The 17353-nt window shown below is 38.7% G+C and overlaps 1 protein-coding gene across 27 annotated transcripts in view; it reads left to right on the top strand.

Annotated features, from left to right (window-relative positions):
* The window catches only part of CEP112 (centrosomal protein 112), a 418997-nt gene that overhangs the window by 110107 nt on the left and 291537 nt on the right, over positions 1–17353 (top strand). For all 27 annotated transcript variants that reach the window (XM_079905668.1, XM_079905662.1, XM_079905687.1 and 24 more), the window contains one exon: positions 1605–1684. In XM_079905668.1, coding sequence (XP_079761794.1) covers positions 1605–1684 — 80 coding nt within the window. The remainder of the gene's footprint in view (positions 1–1604; positions 1685–17353) is intronic.

Raw genomic sequence — 17353 nt, 5'->3', positions numbered from 1 at the left:
GATCGCGGGTCCTGCGAGGTTTCCACGTAACGTGTGGTTTCGCCGAACCCGAGACCTAGTCTGTGGGGTGAGGGAAAACCTCCCCAAACCCTCCTGGGGATTTCCTGGGAACTGGATTTTCACTGCAGCTCTGAGGAGACCTCACTAGGGGACGTGGGACAGGAGCAGCGTTATGTCCCCCGTATTCTTTTTTTTTGGTCAAGCACCAAATCTGAACAGATAATACTCTGTTTAAGAATGAGTAAGAGGAAGAAGCCAGAATGGGGTCTGTGGAAGAAATATTGTGGAGCAAAGGGAGGAGAGCGTGATACAGGCGACTCGGAGAAAGAAGTTTCTTCAAAAGAAAACATTAAGAAATTCATCAGTAGAATCCCCGAAGACATGATGTCCATGAAGGAGAAACAGGTATCATAGGGAAAGAAAAGGCTGAGGTGGAAGTGGAGGTACTCTACACCTGGTGATCGCCATCACAGCAGCCAGTAGGCGCTTTTGATCAAATATTGTCCTGGAAAAGCTCCCCTCTGTCCTCACTCTTTCACTTTACAGGCAGTTTATTTATTTTACTAAAATACCAAAGGAGAAAAATATAAGAGAATTGTAATAGGAAAAGGCTAAAGGACATAGAATTTTTGAGCTAAATAGTTCTCTGTCCAAACCAATAAGTAGCTAACTAAATACAGGTATTTTTGAGGAGCACTGACTCAGGGTTCGAAAAGGTTTGTGACTGTGTGTGTGGGGGCGTGTGTGCGTGCGCTTCGTTGACTTCGTTCTTCTCACTCCTCCCCCACCTCCTGTGCCCCACCAGGCACGCAGTCCGCCTCACCTGGATTGCCGGCGGGTTGTGCTCGGGACCCCCGCCCGCTAAGTGACTTGAGCTCCCTTACCTTCCAGCTGGGCTCTGCACCCTCAGCTGTCTCCTCTGTGGGACCACAGCTGCTGTTTTACTCTCCCCTTCCCTCCAGCTGTAGCAGTTTCCTTTTCCTATTTTTAGATCCGTATAATGGGTCCATGTTAGGTATGCTTATCTGCATTTGCGTACGAAGAGCTTTCTGTGAAGAGAAATATTCATTTGACCCTCATTATTCTTGCTGCCATCCCACCTGTTCAGAGGATGCCACATTTAGTAAAGAGATTCTCAGGGTGGGGGGACTTCCCCCCAAACTCAGTAGATGGTTACATAGATCATTCCCAGAAGTGGAAGACTGTTTCATCATAACCTGTATGTTTTGGGGGAATATAGACACGTTATTTATTGTATTCTCCTGTGTCTTGTTGGATTAATTTCCTTTGGTTAATATGTAATGTTAAAAAAATTCAAAAGTGATTCCTCCCTTTTTGAATTTCTTACATATCAGTTTATTTTACAGGGAATCCACGTGCAGGTACATTTAAACAATGATTAACATTGACCAGAAAATTATTACTGGGAGAATACTATTAAGATAATTCTATGGTAAATGATTATGGTTAACCAAGCCTCTATCTTGAAAAATCTAAATCTAATTTTATATTAAAAATAGATTTAAGATTACTGTTTCATTGTATTTCTCCTTTGAGTAAACTTGACTTGTCTTTTAGTAAATTTTACATCTTTGTCACGGCAGGTTCATGACTTGCAGACTGAACTTGATAAAGAAAAAGAAGACGCTCAAAAGAAAATCCATAAATTTGAGGAGGCTTTGAAGTGAGTAAAATTGTAATATAGTTAATTAAAAGAAATACTCTTATTCTAAACTGTGAGCCAAATTAAGTAACTAAAACTCAAACATTATAATATTTTTATCATAACCGTGCTGTGGTTTAGCTCGAGTCGGTTTTCTATCATCAGTCTCTATTTTCAGAATTTTATTACTAGCCAGTAAAGGAAAAATATCAGTTCAGCTGTCTTGAAACGATAGGAAGGTAAGAAAGACAACTTAGTGGTTTCAGATGGTTTCTTCCTCTCACATGAAAACAGATTTAAAAACAATAGCAACAATAAGATTTAGATCTAGGACATTTAGAAGTTCCTCTGTAGCTTTTTTGGGAGGAATTTGGGTAATGAAATGTTTCAGTTGTTATATTTAAAAATGGACTACCATACAGGCATTGTTTAGCAAAGGTTTTGTCTTATGGTACGTAAACATACACATTAAAATGTTATATTTTATTTGTCTTTTCCATTCATTTACTAAGTCGATTAGGCCCTACTTATCACTAGGTATTATCCTGCAGTTTTTAGCTGGAGAACATTGATTTATTCAGTAACGGTTGCGTTCTCACCATGTTTCAGGCAATGCCTAATTCCTTCCTGGAGGGACCTGTATTATAGTCCAGTTGGGAAGATATTCATGCACTTTGGCAGTTACAGTCCGGAGTGATGAGAACTTTCACAGCATAGAGGTCAATAGGGTACCTGCCCCAAGAAAGTGATTTAGGAAGGGAAGCTTACTTGGGCACAGTATATCTAGCTAACTCCCAGTGAATCAGCACATTCCATTTTTTATGCTTTTCCAAACCTCCAAAGAGGAAAATTTAGAGAAAGGCCAAAAAGAATATCCAGGATCAAAGAAACCTAGTATCAAATTCTTCCTGGGAAGATTGCATAACCGGAAGTTCCCTCTCCTTCACTTTGCTTGTTAGTAAAATGTCCTGAATGGGTTGCTGAATAGGACATCTTAAAATAATCTATGTGCTGTGGCATCACAGGATATCAGTTTCTTATCTATACCAGGATTGGTGCTTATTTGTTCACATCACCACATATGAATTAGGTGAAATTAGAGGAGAACTGCAATGTCCATTAAACATTAAGCCAGATAACTGTATCTTACACCCCAACTTGAATAGTGACACAACTAGGGCATTCTTGCTTTATGCATGGGATGCCCTCCCTTTATCCCTCATTAATTCATTTTTTTTCCTCCTTAAAATGTTGATTCACAACTTTCTTCGTATATTCAACTTACCACACTTTGGTTTCTTTTTTGTTCTACCTTGTCTGTTTTTTTTTGTAATTTCTTTATACTTTTTCCATTAGCTTGTTGATGTGTATTTTATATCCATAAAGGAAGAGGTAATTCCTTCAAATAACAGGAAATCAACAAATACTTGTCTAGTACCTACAATGTCTATATACTGTATTATCATACGAAAGGAAATCGAAGGTTTAGAAACTGTAGCTCGAGACATAATCCTGTTCTTAACAATTTTATAGTCCAGGGTAGGCATTTGAAGTCCCTGGAGTGTTAGGTATCAAGTTGTTGACATAAGTGCAATTGGAATAATAAGAAAGACTGTTTGCAGTTGGAGAATTGGGAGTCGATGTGTAAGACAGCATGGTCTTTTAATGTTCACCAGTGGACGGTGAAAACACCCTGAAGCCTCTGTAGTTGCTGTATGCAACATAATCTATTCAAGGCTTTAGAGGTCTTTACCAAAATACCAAATTTTACTTGGAGTTAAAAAAAGCTAGTTTAGATTGTTAATAACATTCCCCTGTGGATCTGTTTCTTCCATTCCTTGTGTCGATGATGTCTTCATTTACACTAAATGTTGGTATGACCTTAACAATATAGCACCTGGTATAGCAGGAGCAATCTGGTCTGAAAATAGTAGCGTAAGTTATTGTGTGGTCTGAACTTCAAAGTAAACAGTACAACCTGGCTGTCTTCCCAGAGGAAAATATTCTGGGGCAACTGCTACTGCTTTTCAATCTAAGAATAGTGTTAGACCCGGTTGGTCCAGAGACAATTCCATTTTTCTAAAAGACAGGTATATGATATGGAAATTTGCCATGATTATTAGCATTTTTTTTGTAATAAAAATATGCACAAAGGTGAAAAAAATCTCACTTTTAGAATGTGGTGGTATTCATTCATTTATTCATTCATTCATTCTTTCACTCAGTAGGGTTGTTGAATGTATAGTGGAGGATGTCAGAGAGCTGGAATTAACATGTGAATTAATGTACATATAAATACATGATAAGTGGGTCCAACTCAATCTTTGGTTTAGAGCTCAAGTTGATACTTCAGACCCTGTTGGTATTTAAGAGGGACACTGATTTGAAGTTAGCACTCACTGTAAATGTAACTCCTAAAGCTAATTTGCCTACTTGTTACTGTTTTTCAGAAAAATAAGAACAGTTTAATTAATATTACTGTCCTACTACTTACAATTTTTATTCTACACATATCCTAAACAGTTTTTTGCTTCCTATTTCATTTTTGTTGCAGAAAATATTTTAATAACCTCCAGTAACTGAAAATTATCTGAAACTATAACTGTAAATGGTATGAATTTTTTTTTTTTTTTTTTGCGGTACGCGGGCCTCTCACTGCTGTGGCCTCTCCCGTTGCGGAGCACAGGCTCCGGACGTGCAGGCTCAGCGGCCATGGCTCACGGGCCCAGCCGGTCCGCGCCATGTGGGATCTTCCCGGACCGGGGCACGAACCCACGTCCCCTGCATCGGCAGGCGGACTCTCAGCCACTGCGCCGACAGGGAAGCCCGATGGTATGAATTTTGTGTGTTCATTTTTCAAAGATAGGTAATTAAAGTAAATGGGAAACGTAGTACTGAATGGAAAATTGCCATAGGTAATAAAATAACTTGGTGTAACTCTCTGAAGGACTAACACTGAAAAAGTATGTTATTTTTTTGGAGGAGTTAAAACCTATGAACAACAGATGTAGATAGTATAGATTTGGTTTATCCCTTTTTTGATATTTATATGTTTACCAAATTTGATTTCTAAGTTTTTGGTGCTATAAAACTAATAAAGCATTGTTCTGAGATATTGTATAAATTGACTATTTTAAAGCATTCACTGAGACATTCCAAAGTCATCTTTTTGTAAAATATTTATTTATTTTTATTTTATTTATTTTTGGCTGCATTGGGTCTTTGTTGCTGCGCGCAGGCTTTCTCTAGCTGTGGCGAGCGGGGGCTACTCTTCGTTGTGGTACGCGGGCTTCTCATTGCTGTGGCTTCTCTTGTTGTGGAGCATGGGCTCTAGGCACGTGGACTTCAGTAGTTGTGGCACGTGGGCTTCAGTAATTGTGGCTCACTGTCTTCAGTAGTTGTGGCTCGTGGGCTCTAGAGCTCAGGCTCAGTAGTTGTGGCACATGGGCTTAGTTGCTCTGCGGCATGTGGGATATTCCCGGATCAGAGCTCAAACCCATGTCCCCTGCATTGGCAGGTGCATCCTTAAGCACTGCACCACCAGGGAAGCGTCATCTTTTTGACTGATACCTTTTTCAAACTCCTCTCTGGCAGTAAAATACAAAACTGTCTTGAAACATTTATTCCGATCCATTTTAACTTTTTTGTATTGTCAATTGTAAACATCATAAATATTTCTACTCTGACACTAATATATATAAGCTTTCTGTTTTTCAGTTAGTACTGAAAGTGAGTAGTGGTAATTTCACTAGAACATGTTACAAAATCAGTCTTTAGATGATATGATTATGAATGACCCTACAGGAGGCAAGCCCTTGTTTAACTAAAACATATTCTTTCTGTTGTAGTTGCTAACATATACATGACTGTGTCTGAATGTATCCACCACAAATAAAACTTTTACTGGGTTTAAAAAAATACAGAGAGATGAGGCAAATTTAAATCTGGGCTGTAACCTCAGGCCAGACGCTTTCATGTTACTAAAACAAACAAACATGCATTTTTGGTAATAGGAGGTGTCTCATGAAAACTGGATATTTCATGAGTCCCCTTTTAAATCATTATCTTGAATTTTTGTCACAATTACTTTATAACCCTGAAACATATGTTTAGCTGACTTTTTGCCAATTTATATAATACACAAAATGTAGATATATGAGATATTTGATTATATAAATATTTAGAAATGTCTGTTAAGTTGGCTCTCATTTAGACTTTGCTGTCAATAAATATAAGGAAAAGTGAAACAGTGGCTTCTTGTACCCTTACAGTTTTTAAAAATAACTTTTTAAAGCTAGGTAATAGAGTTCCATGGTTTGAAATATGAAAGATAGGAAAAATGAGCATACAGGGAAAAGTCCCCTTCCGTAGGAGCCCTCTCGCTGTACATTTTTCCTCTTGGGAAGGAGCAGTGTTACCAATTCCCTGTGTATCCTTTCATATGGAAGCATTGATACTCTTTCCCCACTATCTCTTCCCCTTATGTGCTACCTATATCCTGATATTTTTCACTTAACGTATCTTGGAGGTTATTTCATGTAAGGACAGAAAGAGCTTCCCCATTCTGTTTTATGTATTTGATGTACTTTATTTCACTAATTCTTTATTGATGAACACATGATGAAAATGTTTCCATTTTTCTCCTAGTACATACATGGTTTGATTTTAACATTTAAATCTGTGACCCATTTGGAATGTATCCAGTGTAGGTTGTGAGAGATGGATCCTGTTGCTTTTGCTTTTTGTTAAGTGGTTACCCAGTCATTTCAACATCATTAATTTAATGACCTAGCCTTTCCCTCTTCAGAGTTCTGCTACAGAACCTTTATCATTGGACTTGGGTCTAGACTTTTGGTTCTGTTTGAGAGATCTGAAAATGCTTGTGCCAGTCCCATACTCTGTTGATTTCCACTGTTTAAAGGTGATGTTTAGTGTCTAGTCAGACTGCTTATCCTGTCACCTGTGCTTTTTCAGAATCTTCCTTTTTTTCTTGTTTATATTTTTCCATTGGAGATTTATAATTAGCTTGTCTAGTTAAAAAAGAAAAACCATTAGTCTTTTTGTTAATGTTGCTGAACAGATACAGTTCAACAAAGGAAGAACTGACATCTTTTAATGTTGAATCTTTCCACACACAACATGATACGCCTCCCTTTGTTCAGGTCTGCCTCCGTGTCACTCTACAGCCAGATCCTGCTTTTGAAACAGACAGTTTGCAAGGAATTTGTGTTACTTAACTATCACAAGTTGGTTCTTTTATATTAAGTGTGTATTTTGACTGTCTGTTAGGGTGTGTGTTATGCAGCTTAAAATACGTAGGGAGTTGTATATTCTGGGTTGGACGCTTCATACAGTTTGGGATGTGGATTTTAAACTCTCTGTACTTTTGGTCATACTGTTTATTTTTGAATGAAGAATGTAAAACTCTTGCAGATATCACTTGTTTTGTTTATACTTCTGTAGCCATTTAATACCTTAATATGTCATTTTAATCAAACTCATTTATTAATTCCTCCCAACATCTATTTTGTTCTAGGAACTTTGTTGGTACTGAGTATAAAGTGCCTGAGAAAGCAGGCAAGGCCTCTGCTGTGGCCACAGTACGCGGCTGCACAGCTTTCGTGTTGACTGCCCCACCGTGTCAGTGTATCAGTGCAGGACACTGGGTGTTGGTCCCCACAGAGCGCAGGGCACTTCCACAGAGACCCTAGGTGGCGGTCGGTGTGTTTTCCCTGCTTCACTTGGTAACATGAGATATTCTTGATTTTATTTTATTTACTTTAGTGTAAAATAAGTATTTTGCCTCCTATTGAACAACGCATTGTTGGGATTGCTGCATTGTTTGTAAAAGTAGACATTTTGGGGCTTCCCTGGTGGCGCAGTGGTTGAGAGCCCGCCTGCCGATGCAGGGGATATGGGTTCGTGCCCCGGTCTGGGAAGATCCCACGTGCCGCGGAGTAGCTGGGCCCGTGAGCCATGGCCGTTGAGCCTGCGCGTCCGGAGCCTGCGCTCCGCAACGGGAGAGGCCATGGCAGTGAGAGGCCTGCGTACCGCAAAAAAAAACAGACAAAAAATAGACATTTTGTAATGTGGAAAAAAAAAAATGAAGTGTTCCAGTCACTGTTTCAGGAGTTACGATAGTAATTTATAGGAAGTCCAGAAGCAGTCTGCTTAACCTTCTGTGTCCATAACATCCTTTTTAAAGCTCAGTCGCCTGAGGGCCTCCTCATCATCTTACTGCTCACATGGCTCTTCCTCAGCTGGTTACCATCGACTCAGATGTTCAAAGTGCACCATGTTCCTCCTCTGAGTAATTTTTTTCTCTATTCCTGTATGCAGAATGAAAATCAGTGTTTTTTCTTCCAGAGGCTGACCTAATAGAATGTCTTCAAAGCTACTCAACTTTTCCTTTTGGAGAAAAAAAATCTTAGGGATTTAAATACAAAGTCTTATTTTCATCATGGAATTTCTATCCAGAATTTTTTAGAATGCTACTGATTTTTTATAGTTCTGATTCCAAATAGCACTGTGAGTTTTAAATGCTTCCAGGATCATATCATTAAAATAATGGGTGAATACAGGAAAAGTAAATAACAGTAATGTTTTTTTTCATTTTTATTAAACTTTTTATTTTGAAATAATTTTAGGTTAACATGCAATTGTAAGAGATAATACAAAGAGATCTCGTGTACACTGTATCCAGTTTCCCCATTGGTAACAGCTTGCAAATCTGTAGTACACTATCATGACTAGGAAAGTGACATTGACATAATTAACCCATCTTGTTCAGATTTCCTTGGTTTTACATGTACTCGTCTATGTGCTTGCACGTGTGTGCATGTGTGTGTGTGTGCTTGGTTCTATGCAATTTTATCAGAGTTGTTTACTGGTATATCCAACATCACAGTTCTGTCACAACGAAGATCCCTTGTATTGCCCTTTTATAAACATAACCATATCCTTCCTACCCTCTCCCCATCTTGACCTTCCTGTCTTGAGATTCACTGACTAATTGTAATTTGTTCTCAATCTCTATTTTCTTCAATTAAAAAAAAATGTTATGCAAAAGAATCATATATAGGGACTCACACAGTATGTAACCCCTTGGGATTGACTTTTATCATTGAGCAAGTTCTCCCGAGATTCATGGAAGTCATTGTGTGTATCAGTTGTTTACATCTTTTTATTGCCTAATAAGCAATTGTATGGATACAGCATTTTTTTGTTTGTATGTTTTGTTTCTGTTTGTTTAGTTTTTACCAGTAAACCACTGAAGAATATTGGATGTTTTTATTTTCTATTATGAATAAAGCTGCTATGAAGATTGTGTACACGTGAACATGTGTTTTCATTCCTCTGGGATAAATGCCCAGGAGCGGAATTGCTGAATTGTATAGAAACTGCATGTTTAGTTTTATAAGAAACTGCCAAACTGTGTTTTGGCTGCTGTGCCGTTGTATTTTCCCATTGGTGATGTATGAGTGACCCTGTTGCTCTGCATCCTTACCAGCTTTAATGTTGTCACTATTTTTTTTTTTAACATCTTTATTGGAGTATAATTGCTTTACAGTGGTGTGTTAGTTTCTGCTGTATAACAAAATGAATCAGCTATATGTATGTATATATATCCCCATATCCCCTCCCTCTTGCATCTCCCTCCCACCCTCCCTATCCCACCCCTCTAGGTGGTCACAAAGCACAGGGCTGATCTCCCTGTGCTATGTGGCTGCTTCCCACTAGCTATTTTACGTTTGGTAGTGTATATATGTCCATGCCACTCTCTCACTTCGTCCCAGCTTACCCTTCCCCCTCCCCATGTCCTCAAGTCCATTCTCTACGTCAATAACAGTAATTTTTATTAGAGTTTATTTCAGCAAGTAAATAGTTCCTGTACTTATAATACATAGTTACAGTGAACTTATTACAAGAAACAACATAAAATATCTCTCTTTATTTCTAAAACAGACTGAAATGGTTTACAGTATAAGCAAATGTTAACATATAATTGAAATTAAAATCTATCGTAAGCATGTAAAGAAGGGTGGATATTGTTGTACCAGAAATAAAATTATTTCTAATTTAAATACTAGATTTAGTATTTAAATTCTAAATTTCCCTTGACCTGAACTCTTTCAGGTGGTTTTGGGAGACATTTGAGTTTAGTGTACGTTAAGAGAATGGACTCTGGATCCACTTATCACGGGTCCAAATTCCAGCTCACATCACTAGCTGTGTGACTTTGGGCATGGTGCTCAATCTGTGTGATTAGTACTTACAACTGTAACATGAGGGTAATAATAATATCTTCCTCCTAAGATTGTTAGGAGACTTAGAATGTTTAATACAAAGCACTTCAAACAGTGTTTGTTGTATATGTGTATTAGCACTTATTATTTTATTTCTCTTTATCTTATAAAGGATACAAACAAGTTCGTCAGAAGAAGTAATCTTTTCCTGGCACAGTGTTTTTCTTTAACAGCTTTATTGAGATTTAATTATCACCCCATAGAATTTACTCATTTAAGCATGCAGCTCACTGATTTTTAGTAAATTTAGAGTTGTGCAATGATCACCATAGTTCAATTTTAGAACATTTCCATCATCCCAAAAAGATCCCTCATGGCACCAAATTTTAGAAGGAAATTATCATGATTGATTTTTTTCTGACCAAAAGGAATAAGTAATAAGGGACAGGATCTTCAATAGTTATTTTGCAGAAAATGCTAAATGGCCACTTCTCATTCTGACCCTCAATGAAAGCTGAAATCATAATATTAAGATGTGTTTTGGCATTTTGTGGAGCCCTGAGCTAATGTAGCCCTGATACGTTGCTTCCAAATTGACTGTCTGATGTTTTAACTTTGATACAAGGTTGAATTTGAAAACAGATTCTGTGTGTGCGTGCACACGCACGTGTGTGTGTGTAAATGTGCTGAAAGGGGCCTGGAAATACATATATGCCAAAGTGTTGGGGTGATATCCATGTTTTCCTCTTTATATTTCTGTATAGTTTGAATCTTCTCCAATAAGAATATTGTATGTTACTTTGGTATCTTAAAACAATAGTAAAGACAAAAGAAACCAGTAAAGATTTTCGAAGGAAGAATGACAAACATTGATGATGGTTATCTTTAGTTGGTGAGCATATGGGATTTAAAAAAATTCCTCTACATTTTACATATTCTACAGTAACTGAGCCCAGCAACCCCTCAGAGTCTTGAGAAGTTTCAGCTTGTCTCAAATCACTGAGCACCGGGTGGGGCAGCCTGTGAACTCAGACAGTTTCTGGAAATACCTGAACTCTAATTATTTTGGGGTTTTGACCAGAAAAACCTTTTATGTATTTCTTATAATAAATGGATAGGTGATAAGGTTGATATTCCATTTTTTTTTAACAGGTGAGAATTTTTCTCACCTAGAATGGAAGGACACCCTGGCACAGCATTTTAGGGGAGGGTATTAGGAGGTCAATAGAATACAGACTACAAAATACAGCTTTCTAGTAAGTGTAAAATTAGGATACTTTAAATGAAAATACAAGGTATTTTCCATGAAAGGTAGGTTATATTACATTTTAAATGTGCTTTATGTTTTCTGACTGTGGAAATTCACAGGAAATTCACAGATTCGTTTTCCACATTTATCAGTCTGTTTTTGTAAACTTGAATCTGATTTTAGCACATATATGTTGATTCCTACTGTCAGAGCAGGTTACTGTGCACTGGTTACCAATCCCAAGAGAGTAAAGCACTGTGCACTGGTTACTGATTCCTGGGGAGGACTCCAACTATTGAAACCGCACAGGACCCTGTGAGGCTCCTGGGCACAGGAGCCTTTCTGTCCCCTGTTTGTTGCTTGTAGGGAATAGACTCCAGCCTCCATGACCTTCCCTAGCCCCAAAGGGCAGATTCGAAGAGTTGCTTATCAGGGAAGGGAGGGGATGCAGAGACAAGGGAGAAGCAGTCAAGAAACAATGGTGCAGCCTTGGGGCAGGTCCTGGTTCCCCCTCAAGGGATGCACACAACAGTATCTTTAACCTCTTCTGCATAACTAAAACCCCAACCAAATGGAAGATGTTCCAGAGAAAAGGTCACAGTTTGATAACCTTGAAGCTCATCAGGAGACCACCTGAGACCAGATTAAAGGAGCGCAGGCCCTGCACACACCCTGATCCTTATCAGAAACCCCGCCCTTGAACCATTGCTATAAAACTCCTCACCAATCCCCCTGGGTTGGGACACACAGTACTTCAGGGCAGGAGCCCGCTGTGTCCCCCCTTTGCCTGGCAAAGGAATAAAGCTATTTTCTACTTCACCCAAAACTCTATCTCTGAGATTCGATTTGACACCGGTGCACAAAGGCCAAGTTTTCGGCATGACTATCTGGAGGAAAGCAAAGATCATCACGATGCCAGGCACCAGGAATAGAAGCGCAGATGTTTCTGCCAACAGCAGAAACATCAGAACAGCAGAAATCTTAGTACTGGAGTCACCAGGAATACACTGCAGTCCAGCACTGAATGGAAAAAGCTTCACTTACACAGAAAGAGGCAGAGAAGATCAGCTTCCGTGGTGGGTGTCCGTCCCCGGGGCACTGGGTCTCTCCTGTCCGCTAACACAAGACACAGGGCAGTTTTCCTGCCCCTCCTGTGCTCCCTAGAGAGACTCCGTCCCCTCCCTGTGAGGACAGAAAACAGTGGGGTTGGACAGGTGCCCTGTGGTGTACACACTTCAAGCCCAGACAAAAGAGCTTTCTTTGAGCTGAAGGGAAGGATATTCCTGCACGAGGCGATCAGCCCAGCACAGACTTTGTGGGCTCTTTATCTCAGACAGGAAGCCTTCCGGCCTGAGGCCCATCCTTACGTGGCTGAGTGGCTTTGGAGGACTGCATGCAGGAGACTGCCTTGCCTGACCCCGAGGTAGCCTAGGATTTAAAGGTGCCTGAGCTGTTCTTTAGGGAGATTATCCTGGCAGGAGTGAGGATGTCATCAGCTTGAGTAACAAGCAACAGGAAGCAGGAAAATAAGGAAGGTGAGGCTACAGTAATAGTCCCTGTAAGAGACAGTGGACCCTGTGAAGGTGGCAAGTCAGTGATGAAGAGAGTAATTGCAGCCTCCAGGAAAACAGCCTCTCTGGAAGCACTGTCTCATCTCAGCACCTTTATTTCATTCAGAGTCAGAATCAACTTTCACAAGTAATTTCCAAGGTATATACTGATGGAAGAGCTACACACACTGTTTTATATTTTTATTCCATGTGGAAGTAACTTAAGATTGTTGACTAAAAGGAAACATGAAATATTAATACTGAATTTTTAAATACTGTTTCATGATTTCAGATGATTCCAATTTAAAGATGTCTTACTTATTATTAAATATAATTAAATAACGCTGCAGTGAACATGGGAATGCAGATACGTTTTTGAGTTAGGGTTTTTGTTTCATTTGCACATATTTCTAGAAGTAGAATTGCTGGATCATATGATTCTATTTTGAAATTTTTTTCAGGATCCTTCATACCGTTTTCCCATAATTCAGCTGTTATTTCTTTAAATATGCTTTCTACTCCCTTCTCCTAATTTTCTCCTGAAACTCCAATAATTCACAAATGGGTTCTTTTTTTTTTTAAACATCTTTATTGGAGTATAATTCCTTTACAATCGTTTGTTAGTTTCTGCTTTATAACAAAGTGAATCAGCTATACATATATCCCCATATCTCCTCCCTCTTGTGTCTCCTCCCTCCCACCTTCCCTATCCCACCCGTCTAGGTGGTCACAAAGCACCAAGCTGATCTCCCTGTGCTATGCGGCTGCTTCCCACTAGCTATCTATTTTACATTTAGTGGTATATATAAGTCCATGCCAACTTGAGTGATTTTTGATAGTTTGTGCTTTGGGGGTAATTTGTTTCATCCAAAATGTAGAATTTATGGGCAAATATTGTTGATAATATTTGCTTATTATCCTTTTAATGTCTTTAGGGATTATAGTGATGTCTCTTCTTTCATTACTAATATTTGTAGTTTGTATCTTTTTTGCTCTCTGACAGTCTGGACAGAGGTTTGTCAACTTTATTGATATTTTCAGAGAATCAGCTTTTGGTTTCATTGATCATTCTCTGTTAATTTTCTGTTTTCAACGTCATTGATTTCTTCTCGTTGTTTTCTTCACACACATGCACACACTGTATTTTCTTTTTACAAGAGATAAATAAACTGACACCAAGCGTTGTAAATGGATGACCACAACAAAAGCAGCAACGATTGCAATTACCAAACACAAAACACACTCACAGCATGTCATAATGTTGACATTCAGTCCAGTAATCCTCCAATGTAACAGCTCCTTTACTTTGCAGTGAAATTTCATTTGTATACTTTTTGCCTCTGAGTCCTTGTGGGATTTTTTTTTTTATTCAAACAAAGTCACAAAAATTATAATCATCCTCATCAGTTCACTCAGTCCCATGTAATTATTTTTTCATCTTGATCTTTTGTTAGCACTTTTATGAGTTCATCAGTTTTCCATTAGAGTTCTGAAAATGCTTATTCATTCAGTTCAGCAGTATAGTCAGTTACCAGAAACCTGTACTGTCAGAATCTTTTCCATGAATTCCTTGAAGATGAAACCCTTTTATTTATTTATTTTGTGGTACGCGGGCCTCTCACTGTTGTGGCCCCTCCCATTGCGGAGCACAGGCCCTGGACACACAGGCTCAGCGGCCATGGCTCACGGGCTCAGCCGCTCCATGGCATGTGGGATCCTCCCGGACCGGGACACGAACCCGCATCCCCTGCATCGGCAGGCGGACTCTCAACCACTGCGCCACCAGGGAAGCCCTGAAACCCTTTTATAGGAACATATTTGCAAAGCATCAGAGTACACCCAGAACTGTCTGTAAATGACAAAAGACTTAAAAATGACCACGGTTAAAGATTTGATGAAAGTTCATAATAATGCAATTGACAAGGAAATTTAGTTATTTCTGAGATATACATTTTAAACTAATAACTAGAATTATGACTTATAACATTATACCAGAACATACAAGATTTTTAGAAATTTCATGTAATGTCTGAAACATTTATATTAACATATTTCCATACAATTAACCCAAAGAAAGTTTAGTGTTAGTTGGGTTTTTTTTTGTTGTTGTTTGCTTGTTTATACTGCAGGTTCTTATTAGTCATCCGTTTTATACACATCAGTGTATACATGTCAATCCCAATCGCCCAATTCATCACACCACCACCACCACCACCCCGCGGTTTTCCCCCCTTGTTGTCCATACACAAATGAGTTCTTCTGATGGTATTTCATAGCCCGTGTAGGGTTTCCTCACTCTTTTTCCTTTGTTCATCTCTCCTCTGACTGGGTAGTTTCAAAGTTCCTGTCTTCTGTCCCGCAGATTCTTCTGCTTGATTCATTCTGCTGTTGATGCTCTGTATTGTATTTTTTATTTCATTCACTGTATCCTTAAACTCCAGAATCTTTTTTTTTTTTAACATCTTTATTGGAGTATAATTGCTTTACAATGGTCTGTTAGTTTCTGCTTTATAACAAAGTGAATCAGTTATACATATACATATGTTCCCATATCCCTTCCCTCTTGCGTCTCCCTCACTCCCACCCTCCCTATCCCACCCATCCAGGTGGTCACAAAGCACCGAGCTGATCTCCCTGTGCTATGCGCCTGCTTCCCACTAGCTATCTATTTTACGTTTGGTAGTGTATATATGTCCATGCCACTCTCTCGCTTTGTCACAGCTTACCCTTCCCCCTCCCCGTATGCTCAAGTCCATTCTCTAGTAGGTCTGTGTCTTTATTCCCGTCTTACCCCTAGGTTCTTCATGACATTTTTTTTCTTAAATTCCATATATATGTGTTAGCATACGGTATTTGTCTTTCTCTTTCTGACTTACTTCACTCTATATGACAGACTCTAGGTCCATCCACCTCATTACAAATAGCTCAATTTCGTTTCTTTTTATGGCTGAGTAATATTCCATTGTATATATGTGCCACATCTTCTTTATCCATTCATCCAATGATGGACACTTAGGTTGTTTCCATCTCCGGGCTATTGTAAATAGAGCTGCAATGAACATTTTGGTACAAGACTCTTTTTGAATTATGGTTTTCTCAGGGTATGTGCCCAGTAGTGGGACTGCTGGGTCATATGGTAGTTCTATTTTTAGTTTTCTAAGGAACCTCCGTACTGTTCTCCATAGTGGCTGTACCAATTCACATTCCCACCAGCAGTGCAAGAGTGTTCCCTTTTCTCCATACCCTCTCCAGCATTTATTGTTTCTAAATTTTTTGATGATGGCCATTCTGACTGGTGTGAGATGATATCTCATTGTAGTTTTGATTTGCATTTCTCTAATGATTAATGATGTTGAGCATTCTTTCATGTGTTTGTTGGCAGTCTGTATATCTTCTTTGGAGAAATGTCTATTTAGGTCTTCTGCCCATTTTTGGATTGGGTTGTTTGTTTTTTTGTCATTGAGCTACATGAGCTGCTTGTAAATTTTGGAGATTAATCTTTTGTCAGTTGCTTCATTTGCAAATAGTTTCTCCCATTCTGAGGGTTGTCTTTTGGTCTTATTTATGGTTTCCTTTGCTGTGCAAAAGCTTTGAAGTTTCATTAGGTCCCATTTGTTTATTTTTGTTTTTGTTACCATTTCTCTAGGAGGTGGGTCAAAAAGGATCTTGCTGTGATCTATGTCATAGAGTGTTCTGCCTATGTTTTCCTCCAAGAGTTTGATAGTTTCTGGCCTTACATTTAGGTCTTTAATCTATTTTGAGCTTATTTTTGTGTATGGTGTTAGGGAGTGTTCTAATCTCATACTTTTACATGTACCTGTCCAGTATTCCCAGCACCACTTATTGAAGAGGCTGTATTTTCTCCACTGTATATTCTTGCCTCCTTTATCAAAGATAAGGTGACCATATGTGCGTGGGTATATCTCTGGGCTTTCTATCCTGTTCCATTGATCTATATTTCTGGTTTTGTGCCAGTACCATACTGTCTTGATTACTGTAGATTTGTAGTATAGTCTGAAGTTAGGGAGCCTGATTCCTCCAGCTCCATTTTTTGTTCTCAAGATTGCTTTGGCTATTCAGGGTCTTTTGTGTTTCCATACAAATTGTGAAATTTTTTGTTCTAGTTCTGTGAAAAATGCCATTGGTAGTTTGATAGGGATTGCATTGAATCTGTAGATTGCTTTGGGGAGTAGAGTCATTTTCACAATGTTGATTCTTCCAATCCAAGAACATGGTATATCTCTCCATCTACTTGTATCATCTTTAATTTCTTTCATCAGTGTCTTATAATTTTCTGCATACAGGTCTTTTGTCTCCTTAGGTAGGTTTATTCCTAGATATTTTATTCTTTTTGTTGCAGTGGTTAATGGGAGTGTTTTCTTGATTTCACTTTCAGATTTTTCATCATTAGTGTATAGGAATGCCAGAGATTTCTGTGCATTAATTTTGTATCCTGCTACTTTACCAAATTCATTGATTAGCTCTAGTAGTTTTCTGGTAGCATCTTTAGGATTCTCTATGTATAGTATCATGTCATCTGCAAACAGTGACAACTTTACTTCTTCTTTTCCGATTTGGATTCCTTATATTTCTTTTTCTTCTCTGATTGCTGTGGCTAAAACTTCCAAAACTATGTTGAATAAGA

Source organism: Stenella coeruleoalba (genome assembly GCF_951394435.1).
Source record: "Stenella coeruleoalba genome assembly, chromosome: 19".
Classification (NCBI taxonomy): domain Eukaryota; kingdom Metazoa; phylum Chordata; class Mammalia; order Artiodactyla; family Delphinidae; genus Stenella; species Stenella coeruleoalba.
The sequence above is the reverse complement of the archived record's forward strand: the minus strand, read 5'-3'. Positions and strand labels throughout refer to the sequence as shown.